This window comes from Homalodisca vitripennis, chromosome 7 (assembly GCF_021130785.1).
Source record: "Homalodisca vitripennis isolate AUS2020 chromosome 7, UT_GWSS_2.1, whole genome shotgun sequence".
Taxonomy (NCBI): domain Eukaryota; kingdom Metazoa; phylum Arthropoda; class Insecta; order Hemiptera; family Cicadellidae; genus Homalodisca; species Homalodisca vitripennis.
The window spans coordinates 117118352-117134962 of NC_060213.1; the positions used below are offsets into that span (position 1 = coordinate 117118352).

The 16611-nt window shown below is 33.0% G+C and overlaps 1 protein-coding gene across 2 annotated transcripts in view; it reads left to right on the forward strand.

The window, feature by feature from the left end:
* LOC124366228 (acetyl-coenzyme A transporter 1-like) overlaps positions 1-14194 on the forward strand; it is a 39314-nt gene extending 25120 nt beyond the window's left edge. For both annotated transcript variants that reach the window (XM_046822617.1, XM_046822619.1), the window contains 9 exons: positions 2280-2438; positions 2801-2917; positions 4663-4832; positions 7826-7980; positions 9589-9776; positions 9957-10141; positions 12278-12395; positions 12641-12856; positions 12977-14194. In XM_046822617.1, the coding sequence (XP_046678573.1) occupies positions 2280-2438; positions 2801-2917; positions 4663-4832; positions 7826-7980; positions 9589-9776; positions 9957-10141; positions 12278-12395; positions 12641-12856; positions 12977-13123 (1455 nt within the window). In that variant the 3' untranslated portion in view covers positions 13124-14194. The remainder of the gene's footprint in view (positions 1-2279; positions 2439-2800; positions 2918-4662; positions 4833-7825; positions 7981-9588; positions 9777-9956; positions 10142-12277; positions 12396-12640; positions 12857-12976) is intronic.
* Positions 14195-16611: the final 2417 nt, after the last annotated feature.

Sequence of the window (16611 nt, forward strand, 5' to 3'; positions counted from 1 at the left end):
TAATGGTTATACGTATTTTTTTAAATGTAAAAGTGTGAGTGAAGGAAAATATGTGCCAAAATCGGAAGAAATATTGGAATTAATATTAATTATTTTCTCTACCTGCTGTATAGCTTTGTTTGTGAAACAACACTTGTCTTTCTAGGTAAAGTTTTATTTAATCTCTTAATACTACAAAAATTATTTCTTAATAAGGTTTTCTTAGATTATTCCAAGTGGCAAGGACACAAGGACTGGTGTAGAGCATGTAGCAAGAGACATATGTTGTATTAACTCCTTGCAATTTATATTGTTTTCTGAATATTTTATTTTTACCTTTGAGAGAATTTACAGTCAGATTTATTCTATTTTTCTTAAAATAGTATATAAAAAATTGGCATGGGAAGTACGTGAAACAAGTGCTAGTTATTTATGGTAGATCACATAGCTAAAACTTGCCAGAATTTAATTCACGGAAGTCAGGAACTTTAATTACTTGGGATATTTTAAGGACTGGGAGCTCATATAGCTAGAAAGCTCCCAAATTTTAGTGGCTCCCAGATACATAGAACTTCCACTTACTAACGTTATGTTCTAATTGGGTGGATATAGAACCTTAATTAATCATATGGGGTTACCTGTACGGTGAAATTAAATTCAATCGATATTGAAGGATCAAGGAGGATTTAAACTATATTTTAAGTGAAAGTAACGTCAAATTTTTCCCTATTAGCTCTTGAAAATTTGTTCCCGCCTTGTATTTATCACAATTTAGCAACTTATAATTTAGCAAGCAAAAATTACTAATCATATGATTGCTTCGGGGATATTTGAGGATATCGAAAGATGTGCCCTGTGGGCTATGCAACTATACAATACATAACAGCGGCTAGGCGTCTTCTCTCCAGCTACCACCTAATACGGTATACAGTTATACGAGGTAGGTTGTAAAAGTTATCATTGTCGGGTGTTACAACAGTTGCCGGAGCCAAGGAAGTTAGTTCAGCTGGGAATCTACTTGTGCATCACTGTGAAAACTAGTGTCCACAAAGTATCTGCGTGATAGAGGTGTAGCCTTGAAAAGTGTTTTATAAATATGTATAATACAATATACATAAACCTTTTAACACTTTTTTGTAAACTTTTATTTTTGTTACAATGTACATTTTGAAATCTGTGATTTCTTCTTCAGGTACTAACTAAGGTTAAGTTATGAAAACAAATAATTAAAATCAATTTGTCATGTGTTTTTTCACTACCTTGGTGGCTAAATTTGTTGTATTTAATTTTATGTGTGATTAATGTATATTGTTTAAAATTCTATCGAATAATACATTTTTTGTTAGAAAATCTTTTCATTAAAATAATATATTATGATTAATTTTGGCACTTTTGTAAATTTCAAAATGTTCTAAAGTAGATAATAAGCGACATTTTTTGCTTGTGTGTAAAATTTCAAGATTGTTTTCGATGTTTCCTTTAGTGAAATTCAATCGTATTTTTAAGGCAGATCTAATAAAAAAGCACATAATGCTGTCACCGTGCAAACGGCATAGTCTGTAAGCAAATAACCTAATTGATCTCATCCTGTAGGCAATGCAAAGAGGAACGATTATTTGTTTCCGATGAACGATTGTTTACATATAATATGTTTATTTCACTTCTATTTTACTCGAGTGTAATTAGATATTTTAAAATTATTCATTAGTATGACAAGATGATAGTACTTTTGTAGAATTGTTCTTGCATGTGTAAAAATTGTTATTTTGTTTGAATTTCTCCAATTAACTACTGTGTATTTCGGTTAAGTTCAAAATGGTACATATTTCGGTCACAAATTGTTGTATAGGAGCTGGTATTATTTAAATTGATTTAAATGGCAATTCATAAAAAATAGCCCTTTTATAAAATTGTATAGTTACTTTAGTATTATTGTTTCAATTAATAATTTTTTGGTCCCTTCCTTTTACGAAGGAAAGTATCAGTGAAGAGAGGTTCAGGTACAAGCAAGCAGTCGTGTAATTATTTTTATGGTATAACATACGAGTAAATTATTGAGTTTGAGATAAAGATTATTATTGAATTTTCGAAGCACGTACTAAAGAATTCGTTGGATCAAATTTCAGGGAATATGAAAGAAAATCTTATACCCCTTAGGACGATAATAGTCTCGTTAGAGTAATTTTCATGTAACCTTTCAACTCTCCATTCTACCTTATTTTACAGAAGAGACGTTGAAATTATCAGAACCTCTTGTTTTTCAAGTTTGATTGATAAAAGCTCCATGGTCTACGTTCCAGACTGCTCAAACGTCGTGCAAGAAGAGCGCTTCTCTGGAGGGAGACCGGGCAAATGTGTATCTACTCATGTTCCTGTACCTGCTACAAGGTATACCATTGGGTCTAGGGGATGCTGTACCTATGATCCTACAGAGTAAAGGTGTCAGTTACAATGATCAGGTCAGTACCACACCACTGTCTATCAAACACACATTTTTATATAAGTAGAATTAAACATTGCATCACGTTTATTCTACAAATTTGTCCAAAATTTTATATTGGTCTCATTGATTATGGATATATATCCATATGCTATAGAGTAAAATATTAACGTTAAAATCATGGAAGTTCCATTAGTGGATATTTTAAGTTACCTTAAATTTCTAAATAATACTTCAATAAATATAATTTCCACACATCCAAAATTGTAATTTTTGGTAATTTAGAGTGAAAATCCAATGGGCACTTTTAGCCACTTATAAGTCCATAAACAGTGGCTTTATACAAAAGTTGTATAATATCTCACTCCTTGTTGTTTCCAGGCAATCTTCAGTATAAACACATGGCCGTTCAGCGTGAAACTCCTTTGGGCCCCAATAGTGGACGCTGTTTACTCCAACAGATTTGGTCGACGGAAATCTTGGCTGGTTCCTACTCAGGTAAATTCTGTCAACAATGTATACACAGTTAATTTTAATTACACAAGTTTAATTTCAACGGTGCAAATCATCACTCAGAAGTATTACAAAAGCAATAACATTGTTATTAATTGACAATGGATAGTTTCGTATAGAATCTCTAAAATAAAATATCTATTTAAAGAATTTACAAAAATTATGTACTAATTAACTATATTATATTGTATAATTTCAATATAATTAATATAGTAAATATTTTACAAGTTATTAGATAACATTCAATAATAGTTTTTCTTTTAATATACATAATAAGGAACTAGATGTCCACTTCGTCTCAACCAAGTATGATTAATACTTCAGGGATCTATGTTATACTGCTGCATTACTTCAAGTACTTTTAGTATTCTACATTTAATAGCTGTTATGAGAAAAATACTTTTTGAATAACCGGGCACCAGATATAGGTAAATGTCTGTTGCAATTAATGAGACATTGAAACTTCAATGAACCACAAGGTTCCGTAAAAGCCACATGAGTATACACTAACTAACTCTGAAACACTCAGAACTATCATTCTGAGAGCTTCTGGGTTTTTTTAGGCCCTTGGTTTCCCGACTTCTCAGGCTCCTAGAGCCCTTAGGTGGTTAGGAGTAGGCTGCAGTAGGAGCATTTATACTAAAGGAGATTTCGGATCCCCACTGCGGATAATTCGCAAGCACTAGGGGCTCCCGACTACTGCAACTTCCAATATCTGAGAGATCCCGGTCCTGGAAAGCTCACGATAATGCAGGCCCTAATTGACACGATGGTCAAGCCAATTTATAAATTCTGATGGTCCAATCTGCCACATCTTAAGCACAATTTATGATCTTTATAATACTCTACCAACCCCTTATCGTATAATAGATCTAACTACTGGAACTAATCAACTTCTCTGAACTTCAGACCACAGGCAAGTACTTGCTTTTGGTGGTATCGATCACTGACAGTTTCTAGTCTTTGGGAGCTCTCAGCCTATGATGGTCTCTGGCATCTCTCCTCGTCTAAGAGCGCTTAGCCTCTGACACCTGTAAGTCTCTGGCCCCTCTCGGTCTTTAGAAGCTCTCAACACCACGTACCTGGTAGCTTTAGGCCACTGTGAGCTTTCATCTCCTAAGACATACTACCTGTAGCCGCTCTTGTAGTCTAGGCGGCACTCAGACTCTAGAAACTCCCGGCCTCCGAATGGTCATAGCCTTTGAAAGTCCCAAACCTCTTCCAGTTCCTGGTCTTTAGGAACCCTCAGATGCAATAAGTCAAGAGCAAGTTTGCAGTTTATAAGAACAACATGTGGTTTTTAAAAAATCTAAAGAATACTTTTCCTTGAAAAAGAAATCGATCGTCAGAAGTGATAGTTTTGTTTGAAATCAAATTCGGAAGAAAAGAAAAGAGTTAAAAATATGAAACAGTATTTTTTACCAACATTATTCTTTCTAGCATAGTATATAAACACAATTATCAGAAATGAAAATTTAATCAGATTCTGTCAATCTTGCTACGGATAGATCCTATCAATGCAAAGAATTTAACCCAGTTTGGTAACATTTAGTTGATTATTTTGTAAATAAGAGAGATACAACTGCTTACATATAGTCTTTGGCTACGTTTTATGTATGGAACAATTATGCAAATTTTGTATTGAGAACACTCTATATAGTTTGTAGGTCATAGTCTTGAAATTTCCGAAACTAAACCTTTCCACGCTAATAAGTGATAACCTTATTCAGTTCCTCATCGGTATCTCAATGCTGTGTCTCTCGTATCGCGCTGATTCCTGGATAGACGATCCTGCAGGACCTCGTATAATTCTCCTCACAGTGTTCTTCTTGGTGCTGACGGCTCTGGCAGCCAATCAGGATGTGGCACTGGATGGTTGGGCTCTCACTATGCTCAAGAGGTAGGGATATATTCTCTCTCACTGGTTAATATGCTTCATCATGTACTCTTATCTTGTAAAAATATTTGATTCCATGATATTATTTGCAAACCTAAATACCTGTTTGAAACTACTGTATTATTTTGTGAATTATTCATTATAATAGTTAGTCTTTAAAACCAGTAATTGAGGCTGTCCACAGACTAATTTACGCAAAAGTATACTATTTGTATCACTGTATTAACTCATTATTGTATTAAGTCATTTTTTTAATTAGATCTTTGAAAGAGAGTCGTGCGGTCTGCGTACTGAACAAGTTTAGACAGTTACAAAGTTACAACTATAAATAGTATCGCTCAAATTTTTTGCGTTAATCAAAAAGAGGACGGGACCATGAACGAATCCCTGAGGGACCCCACTGTCCATTCTTACATTAGGTGACATTGGGTTTTTAATGTGGCACACTGAAATCTGCCTTCAAGAAAAAACTTAATCCACAGGTGTGGCAGCCTCCTGATACTGCAACGTTCAAGCTCAGACAGTAGTGTAGCACGATGGACGCAGTCGAAGGCCTTGGAAAGATCCAAGAAGACACTAAGTGAATACTCTCGTCTATCAAAGTCCTCGGCTATCAGATCCACAAATTTCTTTATTCCATCCTTTGTGGAAACATGATTTCGGAAGCCAAACTGGCTAGGTGAATATATATTTAACCGTTCCAAAAAGTAACAATCTGTTTAGAAACAATTTTTCAGAAAACTTTAATGAATATAGACAAGCTTGAAAATTGTCGATGATTGCTGGTCAGGCAAGGATCTCCCTTATTGAAGGCAGGAATAACCCTTCAGAGCTTTAGATCTGTCGGAATAATTCACATCTCAAAGGATAAATTCAAATTTAGTTAGTGGTTCTAAAGAGTGGCTATAACAACGTTTAATAAACCACATTGGAAAGCCATTAATTTCTACCCCCTTTTTGGGTTTGCACTCCCGAAAACATTTCCAAATACTCATCGACGACAGTCTCCTATCTTGGAATCGTATTGACGCAATTAACTCATCTTACTCACTAAGCTCAGTTTGTTGTTTGACGGTGCTGAGTACAGTGGTTGCTTGAGCTTTGTTTTCACTGATAATGTCTGATGAGTTAAAATCTAAAGTCAAAGGTAGAATAATTCCTAGTCAGGCCCGCGAAACCGTGAGTTATTTATAGTTTTATGAAGGAAGAGACAGACTAAAGATGATTGTATACTCTTGTTTGTTTTACACATGTCACAGAAAACGCCCTTTATGGCTCAGCGTGGTTTAACACTGTTATTTATTAATTTTTGATTGTGAAATGAACGATCACAGATCATAGAAAATTCACACCTTCCTGACAATAGACAGTAATTTTACACTTGCCACAGTTGTCAGACTTTATTTACAAAGAATATATAATATAACACAATGTTGGAATGCAAGGTAAGACTTGTAAGCAGGTTACTGTTGCCCTTGGAACGCATGACCTTGAGGAAGGAAAGTAAAAGGACTGGCTGTGGTTGGTTTTGTTATTAATACGTTTTATTATTTTTATTGCAGACAACGATGTTTTAAAATTTTTTATATTTTATTTGCAAAAAATTTTGGTACAAACGTGAGGAGCATTATTTAAGAATGAAATATAAATACAAAGCCTATCTTATCCAAATATATGTGACATTGTACTGTCAGCTCTTATCCCATGTAACCTTAGGCAACTAGCGTAGAGTTGACTCTCTCTTTGTTACTTTTATGCGGCATGTATTTTAGAGATTAATGACCTTAAAACCTCAAAATAGGTTGCAACCTGCTAAACATTAAATATTTATTCAGTAGCTTTAATTTTTCAACCTCATTTTAGATAAAAACTATAAAAAAGATAAAAGTAAAGGAATATTATTTGCAATTTTATGTTAAATTATTAAATTATTTGAGTTTAAAATAATATTTAAGGCTTAATTACTAAGATTTACTAACGGATTCTAGGCCTTGAGGATCTCAAACACAAAGAACTTAAAGGGCTAGCTTAAAGTTGAGCAGAAACTAGTAAGTTAGATAATTTGAGTTTTAGGTAAGTTCTTTAGACTAGGGTAAATTTTGATTCTTTAGGCTATAATTACAGTATCTTAAAAATAAGCTCGTATGCCCATATTAAAAAAACACTACCAGTGATTAAGCTACAGTCCTAAAGATAGAGTTAAAACTCTATAATCCGATGGGCAGAGATATTTTCCTCCGAGATATTTAATTTCTTAGTGAGTACAGTATGGTTTGAACATTGCCCATTTAATGGGTATTTATATAATTAATGGTTCTTGTATTTGCTTTTGTCTCTATGGTGCATATTCGAGAACTCTTGAAGATAGCTTGTTCTGTTTCCAAGTTATACAATGACGAGTTTGTTACTTTGAGCTTACTAAACATATAACTTTGTGCTTTTCCTATCTTTTTAATCTAAGGAAAGGGATCGAATCCGTTCTCAAAACAGTACACCCGTTTCGTAACTTACATTCATAGCAACATTCTCATAAAGCCTGTTATATTTCCAAATTACGAATCGTTAATATTAAGTTTAAACTAAACTGTGAATTAATTCCTTATTAGACCAATGACACAGTCATGAAATAGTTTTCGATGTAGCAAAAGTAATATTAAAGTATGAACTAGTTATTTTGGCACGTTATTCTTAGTTAAAATACATGATAATGCTTTGCTGAACATTCTGTGAATTATGATTTGTGAAAGTGTGTTATGGGAATTAAAAAATGATTTTAACAAGATGAGTACTTAAGAAATTCTCCTTCCTATAACTACAACTCATATTTTTAAGTTAATATTCAAACCTTTTTTTGGTGTGATAAACATGTAATTTGACCTTATACGTAAATATTCCTTAAATTATATACAATTATACGATTTCTTATATTTAGTAAAATTGTTTAGCCTCAAATAAATAACCAAAACATACAATTATGCTGTGCTGTGCTGTAACAGGGAAAACATCGGTTACGCGGCTACTTGCGGCAGTGTAGGGCAGACGGCCGGTATATTCTTGGGCTTCTTCGTCTTCTTGTCTCTGGAGTCTGCAGACTTCTGTAACGCCTACCTGCGGTCCGAGCCTCTGCCTTATGGCGTCCTCACTCTCTCCAGTTAGTATGGTTGTTGACATAAGATTTAAAGTAAACTTATGCAGAACTAGTGATTTCCGCTTTGTCCGTACAGCATAATACAGAGTTTTGAGTCAATATTACGAGAGACTAATGCAATATGATATCTAAGAATATTTCAATCTGAAAATAGCACAATAGGATGTCTGGTGATATTAACTCCTATTTTAACTTATTATTCCTGGGCCAAAGAATTAGAATATTATCAATCTCGAACTTTTGGAAACTCAATAATTACCTGAATAGCCGCAATTTTTGTTTTTTTAGTTGGCTAATTATAATTCATGAATGGTTTATTTTAATAAGAGCTTACGAGATAGTGAGCTTTTAAAAAACTGATTACCTAGAGTCAGTTGTAAGACAGGGCCTTATGGCTCTAAATTTGCCCTTTTGTACATTATGAATATATGATCAAAATAAAGTCATTTGAATTCTAATTTGAATTACCTAACAATATTCACTATTCTTATTGCGTAAAACCTCTGTTTGTGACCACGATAATAAAATTTTTAATTTTGGGTGCTCTAAACTACTGATTATAACATTAGATTGTCGAACTATGGTCATAATAATAGCCTTAACTGTTACAGCGTTGAAGTTTATTTTTATTAAAGCATATGAAAATAAAAATGTCTTTAATATAAAAATAATATATGTATTTAAATAAGATTGCATATTTAAGTATATTTTATTAAAACAGAAAATACGAAATGGAAGGTTAACTCTATTGACACGGTTTAAGATGTGCAATCAAACTGGCTGTAGAAGTATTGAACATAGATTGTTGAATATTGGACTGAAACTGTTCATCCAGCAGTAGACATTGCTCTTTCTATTAAAATTTTTCATTCTATAATTATATACAAGAATGTCGTAAATTCATTAGAAGTCTTATATATAGAAAGTGCTATTTAGACCATAATAATTTTTAATTGTCTTTTCTATTAATCAAAAGAAACCATAAATCCTGCATAAGGTAAGGATATTTGATGACAATCCAACAGTGAAATGTTGTAATCAGCTGATTAGAGCAGCTAAAATAAAAAAAGACGATTGTTTTTGCTCGCAAACAGTAATTACATAATGACAATGAATATTTTTAGTACTCAGGTGTTTAAACTGTATTATTCCCTAAATTTCGTGAACCGTTTTTCATAAGCTCGTTATCGTTGTATTTTTAATTTAACTGTCTAACTAATATAATAACTGAGATTTTTTTCCATAGTATGTGATTTTAAATATACATTTAACAGATTATTATTTTGCTCAGCAGATAATTGTTTTTAAGTAGTAACAAAAATCATCTGATTTCAAGCCCTTGATAAATTGTCATTACAGTTTTACGAATTAGATTGCTGAACATACTTTTTTCATTTTCCCTCAACCAATACACTGGAACCTTTTTGCACCCATAAAATGTCCTTAAAATAAAAATGTGCAGAACTACGCAGTTCTCTATGCCAAGGCTAAGTTAAATAATTTGTTTCTGGCTGTATTAAAAGTAACATTTTTGAACTTTCTTAAATGAAATGATAAATTTCTAGAAGTTGTCTGCATTACCTGAATTATCCTGGTGTGCTCCTTTTCAAGGTTTCCTGCACTACTTCGGCTGGGTGTTCCTAACGACAACGACCCTTGTGATGCTGTTCAAGAGCGAAGGGACGCCGCCCGCTGACGAAGAGCCGACCATGGGAATTCTGGAGACTTACAAGAAACTGATACAGATCATGCGTCTCCCAGCAATGAAATCATTTTTAATATTCCTGCTAACAATGAATGTAAGGTGGTTATAAAAGTTTTGAAGACTATTATAATGAAATATTAGAGTAAACTATGGTTAACAACCTAACAGTAATGTTTATACAATTTTATGGATAAGATACTCCTTTATTGTTGTAAAGTTCTTTCTTTTTCTCAGCACTCGCTATGGGTATTATCTGATTAAAGCCATGTGACAGGTCAGTTTCAGTGCATGTGACTCCATCTCTTGGCTCAAGCTGGTGAAAGCGGGCCTAAACAGGGAGAAGTTTTCGCTGGCCACAACAATTATCATCCCTATTAAACTTTCAATGCTTCTTTTCTTCAGCAAACGCATGACAAGCGAAAAATCGATGGAGGTCTTCACAAAAATGTACCCATTCAGGTACACACTATGAGAATATCTTAAAGCATTTACGTCTTAAGCTATTCGATTAATTTAAAATTAACTACTATTGGAAATAAAAATAATAAAGGATTCAATTCTTTTAGCATTTTGGTGGAAACATATTCTTTTTATTAGTATTGAGGTGTTAAATTTTATACATCTCATGGTTGTACAGGGAATTTGAGAAATCAATTTCCATCATGTTTAAAATAAAATATTTTATATTTTCTACTAAAAATTTAGACTAGAATAACAAGAAAGCGTAATTCATAATATTCTTGCCCTATAAACTATTGAAATAGAGTTCAATAGATATTTCAGTGTTGCAAACACATTTCTCCAGCCGCCGCCGGATATCTGCCTCTAAGGCTTGTAGCATGTGTGCTGGAATGCTTGTTAATTCTTCCCGAAGTCTGTTTTCGAGATCCGATAAAGCTTTTTGGCCTTTTTAGCTTTGGTAATCTTCTTCTTTAACCCAAAATATAGCCTTTATTGGGTATTGACTAATAAAACACCCTGTATATGAGTAGGATATTATACTATTGTTCGTGTAATGTGATGAATCTTGTCAATGATTTCTGACAATGATGAGTGTAAGTAATGCTATTGGTATTTGAGGTTCTTAACAAACTTTACATTCTTCATTTCCTTTGATACACGTAACTATATGTAAATAAATAAAATGGAATAGTTTAAATTATCCTCTAGAAATATGGTAATTACCCAGCCATAAAAGCTACTACAGGTTTCAAGTTTTAAGTGTGTTCTAGCAAACATAATCATACTTAACATGACATGTGGAAGAGATGCAGTACTTTATCTTTGCAATAAGTAATGGTCTGTCAGTTACTCTAGGGACGTACAACCAGAGCTGCGGGTCAATTTCTGTCATACGGAATTGCATTGAAAGTCTCATCTGTGATCAAAGATTACATTTTATTGGTTTGACTTCTCAGAAGATTACATCAAGCGGATGACATTTAGACATTGCTGAAAATACATTATGAATTGTCTGGTCATAAAATTGCACATATGTTGTAAATCAACCAAATTTAAAGGGAAGTTTCGTTAGTTTAAAAGTAAGTACCTATTTTATTCTTAAATACACTAAACAAAATACTCAACACTGGCGTTTACCTATGCGGATACGATGGCTAAATATATGTGTTGCAAGTTGATGGAATGTTTGTATTGTACGTGAAACAACTGTTAAAGGTCAATCAGAGTGGTTTTTAAAATATTAAATTATAACCAACCTTTCAAATTATTGACATTTTGGAAGATTAAAGGAATTAATTGGTATGAAGATTGCTTGACCTCTCACATCCGAGCATCTATAGCAGTAGAACTTTACTAATTAGGTCATTCTTAGATGTATTCTCAATGCATCAGAGCTTTTTTTAGTTGTATTCAAGTTAAGATTAAAATTATCCAATCTTTATTTAAATTGTAGGAAGCTGGGGTCTACTAAAATACCATAGATATTAAAATACTGAATATACAAAAAAGGTTTTTCTCATCACTCCATGCGTGTATGAAATATTAAACTTACATTCGAGGTTATTGTCCAAATAAGAAGTAATTTGATTTTTAACACATACAGTAAAACATTATCAGATAGTTCTAAGTTACTATTGAGATTTTTATTACACCTCATGAAATATAGTTTTACAATAAACATCCAGAGATTACTTGTGTGTATTCCTACCGTGTGGCGCAGTGTCTAATGTTGGAACACACACAACACAGTAATCCTCTTACTATAAGCTGCGAACGTATTAATTATAGTTGGAATTTTTCTGCACCTCAGATGCTCAAAGGTTTCTTGAATTTTGCTAAGCTGAGAGTTTAGAATAAATAGGATTCGTTTACTAATAAAGAGTAGTACAATTAGGGATTCATTGTTATAAAAAGAACGATGACTATAACTGCAATACATCGAATTGAAAGATCTTCTTTAGTAATAAGGTACTACATTTATTACTATACTTGAAATTTTGCGGCTATAATATAAGTATCGTTGTTGACTACAATAATGTATGAACCAGACTTTATGCAATATGTGACATGTAATACATCCTATTTTATTTGCTATATATGTTGTGAATACAATGACTTACTTTTTGTGTCTAGATTAGCTTTCAACTTGGTTGTATCTGCCTTCATCTGGGCAGCTCCCCTGATGCTCGTAGGACAACACGTTCCTCTCTATTTCTATGGTTTACTGATATTTATCTATGGATGTCCTCAGGTAAGTTCTTCGGTCATTGATACATAATTATGTAAAATATCCTTGTCCAACGTTTACACAGTAATTCTGTGTACAATAATTGTATTTTGAGTGATTCCTTTTAATCCCTTGGAATATGTTTCCTAAAATAGATGTCATATAACTACAACATTCATATCTAAAAATTCATCTGGTTTTTTACAAGACTAAGATCAATACTTAAGTCACGAACCATAAAGGTATCTGCTAAACCATTATTTGTTCAGATGGCTTCGTACTTCATGAAGGCGACGAGGATAGCATTCTATGCCCGTACGAGTGACCCGACCCTAGGAAGTACCTACATGACACTCCTGGCTACTTTGTCCAATCTGGGAATGGCTTGGCCTCATTCACTGGTCCTTCTTCTGGTGGATCCACTCACATTCAGTCAGTGCTCCACCGATCCTGAAAACACTTGCTCTAATTCAAAATGGGCAATGGTACAGTTATCTATACTCTTATACTTAAGATTCTTCTACTCATAGAGAAAACCCCCACATGATTTTTCAGATATAGATAATGGAAAGGGGAAGATTTAAATTATCAATATTCTTTTACAGGAATGTTCTGGGGAATGTGAGACGTATGTGGACGGTTACTACGTGCTGATTGCTATATGTACGATGTTTGGACTCCTGTGGCTGAGGTGGGCGATCCCTACTGTCAGGGAACTGCAGAAAAAAGATCCCCAGGCGTGGAAAGTCTGATTTCGGCGTCAGGAGAAGTCAGAAAATTCGCAGTTTTTATAAGCAAATAAAATTCTGTCTACAGATACAAAATGTAATCGATAATTAATGAAATCAATGTGTATGATAGGCTACTGCAAGCTGTGACGCGTATTAACTTTGTATCGCTTTTACAGTAGATTACAGCACAATACTGTAAATTAAAGTATGTCTGAAATGAGCGCTAGAGCTGCCATCTGTGGAGTGAATGGTCAAGTAGCAAATACTTGAACGGTAATAATCTATGTTCCGTGGCGCGCCCTATCGTAGGACGTCACAATTCACTGAAAAAACCTCTTAGATCTTAGCAAATCACGATCGTATAAATTGTATATCTGTAAAACTAGTACTGCAATCAAAATCATTACATTGCGCTGGTGTGTAATTAAAAAAACATTAATAATAACATTAATAATGGTTGCTACTATTTTTAATTTTTTCTGATGAATTATTAAGAACAATTCTTAAGAACCCAACATACTTCTACAACGAGCTTTATGCCTAGTATAAAAAATCCCTTGTTATTAGTGCTCTTTTGCATTTTTCTCTTCACCACACAAGTAATAGTAGTATCGTGATAATGACGCACAATTGAGAGTTAGTACTATTAAAGAAACATCTATAAAAGAAAGACAAGTGTTTTTTATTAAACTTAGTTCCTGTTGTAGACCGCTAGATGAATGGATGATTTGTTTGTGTTACATGTAAGGTATAAATAAGAATATTATTTTGCTTAAAATTAATTTAATGTGTTACTTTGTAATAAAAGTTCCATGAATCTATTCCAAGATAGAATTTTCTCTATGTAACTCTGTAATTGATATTTAAATATAGTGCTTTTCCCTAGGTACATTTTTTTAAATCTTCACCTCTTTTCTTTACGATTTACCATATTTATATAAGTTAATATCTTTATATCAAGGATAGTTATGGTATAATAATATTACTCCTTTTGTGATACGTGTGTATTTTACAAACTCCTAGAATGTATAGTAGTCCTTTCATGTAGGGTTGCAATGTACATTTAAAAATATAGTTTTTTCCATTTTTACAGTATGGAATTATGTTCTTTGTCCTTTCTTCTTATTTGGTTTTTCCTTTGTAATAAACTAATTTCTTTATCTTAAAAATAACATTAATGTTTTATAAATGATCTGCAGATTGTTAAACTAATGTGCATTACTTTTGCTGCAGTTTTGAGAAAAAAATACAACTCTAAATAACCTATCCTCTAAATAAATATCTATTCTTTCATAAGACACATTTTATTACCACAAGATTATTATTGCTATAATTAGTAAGATGTTATTAAATTATTGTATGATGCGTGCAGTAGAAAATTAGTAGTGCAGTAGAAATAGTCATGGCAAGTAGAAAAGTAGAAAAACACTTCCTAGTCTACTATAACAAAACTAGTTACTATAGTATGTTTTACATTTTAGATGTGATTGCTATCCATCTATTAGAATAAATTCACTTTTTTACCTTAAAAATAACATTATTGTTTAATAAGTACTATACAGTTTGTCAAACTAACGTGAATAATTTTTTTCCGCAGTTTTGAATTGACAGTTTTGAGAAAAAAGTACTATTCTAAATAACCTACCCTCTAAATAAATATCGATTCTTAGATAAGACACATTTTATTACCACAAGAATATTATCGCTATAATTAGTAAGATTTTATCACATTATTTTATAATGCGTGCAGTAAATAGTCATGGCAAGTAGAAAAGTAGAAAAACACTTCCTAATCTACTATAACAAAACTGGTTACTATAGTATGTTTTATATTTTAGATGTGATTGCTATTCATCTATTGGAATAAATTCACTTTTTTACCTTAAAAATAACATTATTGTTTAATAAGTAATTTACAGTTTGTCAAACTAACGTGAATTATTATTTTCCGCAGTTTTGAATTGACAGTTTTGAGAAAAAAATACTATTCTAAATAACCTACCCTCTAAATAAATATCGATTCATTGATAAGACACGTTTTATTACCACAAGATTATTATCGCTATAGTTAGTACGATGTTATTAAATTATATTTAATGCTTGCAGTAAATTCACGGCAAGTAGAAAGTAGAAAAATACTTCATAGTGTACTATAACATAACTGGTTACTATAGTATATTTTATATTTTAGATGTGATTGCTATCCACTTATTATTTTAGTTGATATATTTCATGCAGTAAAATTAATAGAATTATGGGAGTACAACTATAACAATCTATATACATTTATGTTATACATAATTTACATATTTTTGAATTATATTTTCTTGGTTGAAACATAAACTTAAATGTAGCGACAGAAATATAATACCGAACCAAAAGCGCTACTACGTGCTCAATAAACGTAATAAGAATAAGTATTTTCTTGAACTCTGATTCTCTTAATCATAAGCACTAGAATAATAGATGGGGTGATTGAAAAGTAAGTTGCTCCCCCTCTTTACTTTTTTGAGTACTACTTACTTTTCAACTTTATATGTTTGGGGCTGCTATTTCTTGTAGAGTGATCCGATTTCAATTGTTTATTTGTATTTTTTATTGACTAACCAAGACTTGAAATGGTATATTACAAGACTAAATTACCGCAAACATATTATATATATCACATAAATCACAAAACAATTAAGAGGGGGTGCAACTTACTTTACAATCACCCTGTGTATTTCAGACAGGACTGTTTCCGTTCATCATAAGACACCATCAAGGTACATTATAAGTATTACCCCTAAGAATTTTGCTGACTTCGACTATTTTCTGTGTATATTCCATGTATTCTTTTTCTATGGGGTGGCCTATTCCTATGCACATGAGTCTCAAGGGCCTTTTACGCACCCCAGAAGAACACCATGAGGCTTACTGGTCTACGGTTTCAGCGGCTTTACAAACGACCGAAAACAAACGATCAAGTCCTCCTGGAGAAACTTGTCATCCTTTTCGAGACTACACAAGATGGCATACCGCTTCCTTGCTATTGCAGGACTGGCAGAAAGCAGCTTATCAGCAGTTTCCTCCTGCTCGTCACATATTCTACATAGTGGATTCTCCCGAAGGATACCGACTCTGTGAAGATGCTTCCTCAGATGACCATGTCCTGTAATCAGACCCATAACCCGAGAAGACACCGACCTACTTATCTGATATCTGAGAGAATATCAAGAGCGACCTTAGGGAAAGGGGACTATAGAACAATTCTGCTTATTCTCAGACTCGGATTTAGCCTCCACCTTCTCTCATTTTCAGCGTGAATCCATTTAGAAACAATAGCGACAAAGGATTGACGCCTAGAAATGCCACAGAACGGTTGAGGTTCCATCATATTGGACGCTGAGACTAAGTTGGCCAGGACGTCAACTCTTTCAATCCCAGAGATCCCCTCATGACCAGGAACCAAATAAAGAAACAGTCACATTGTTCGTTATGGAAACGAAAGAAACGACTTGATAGCAATC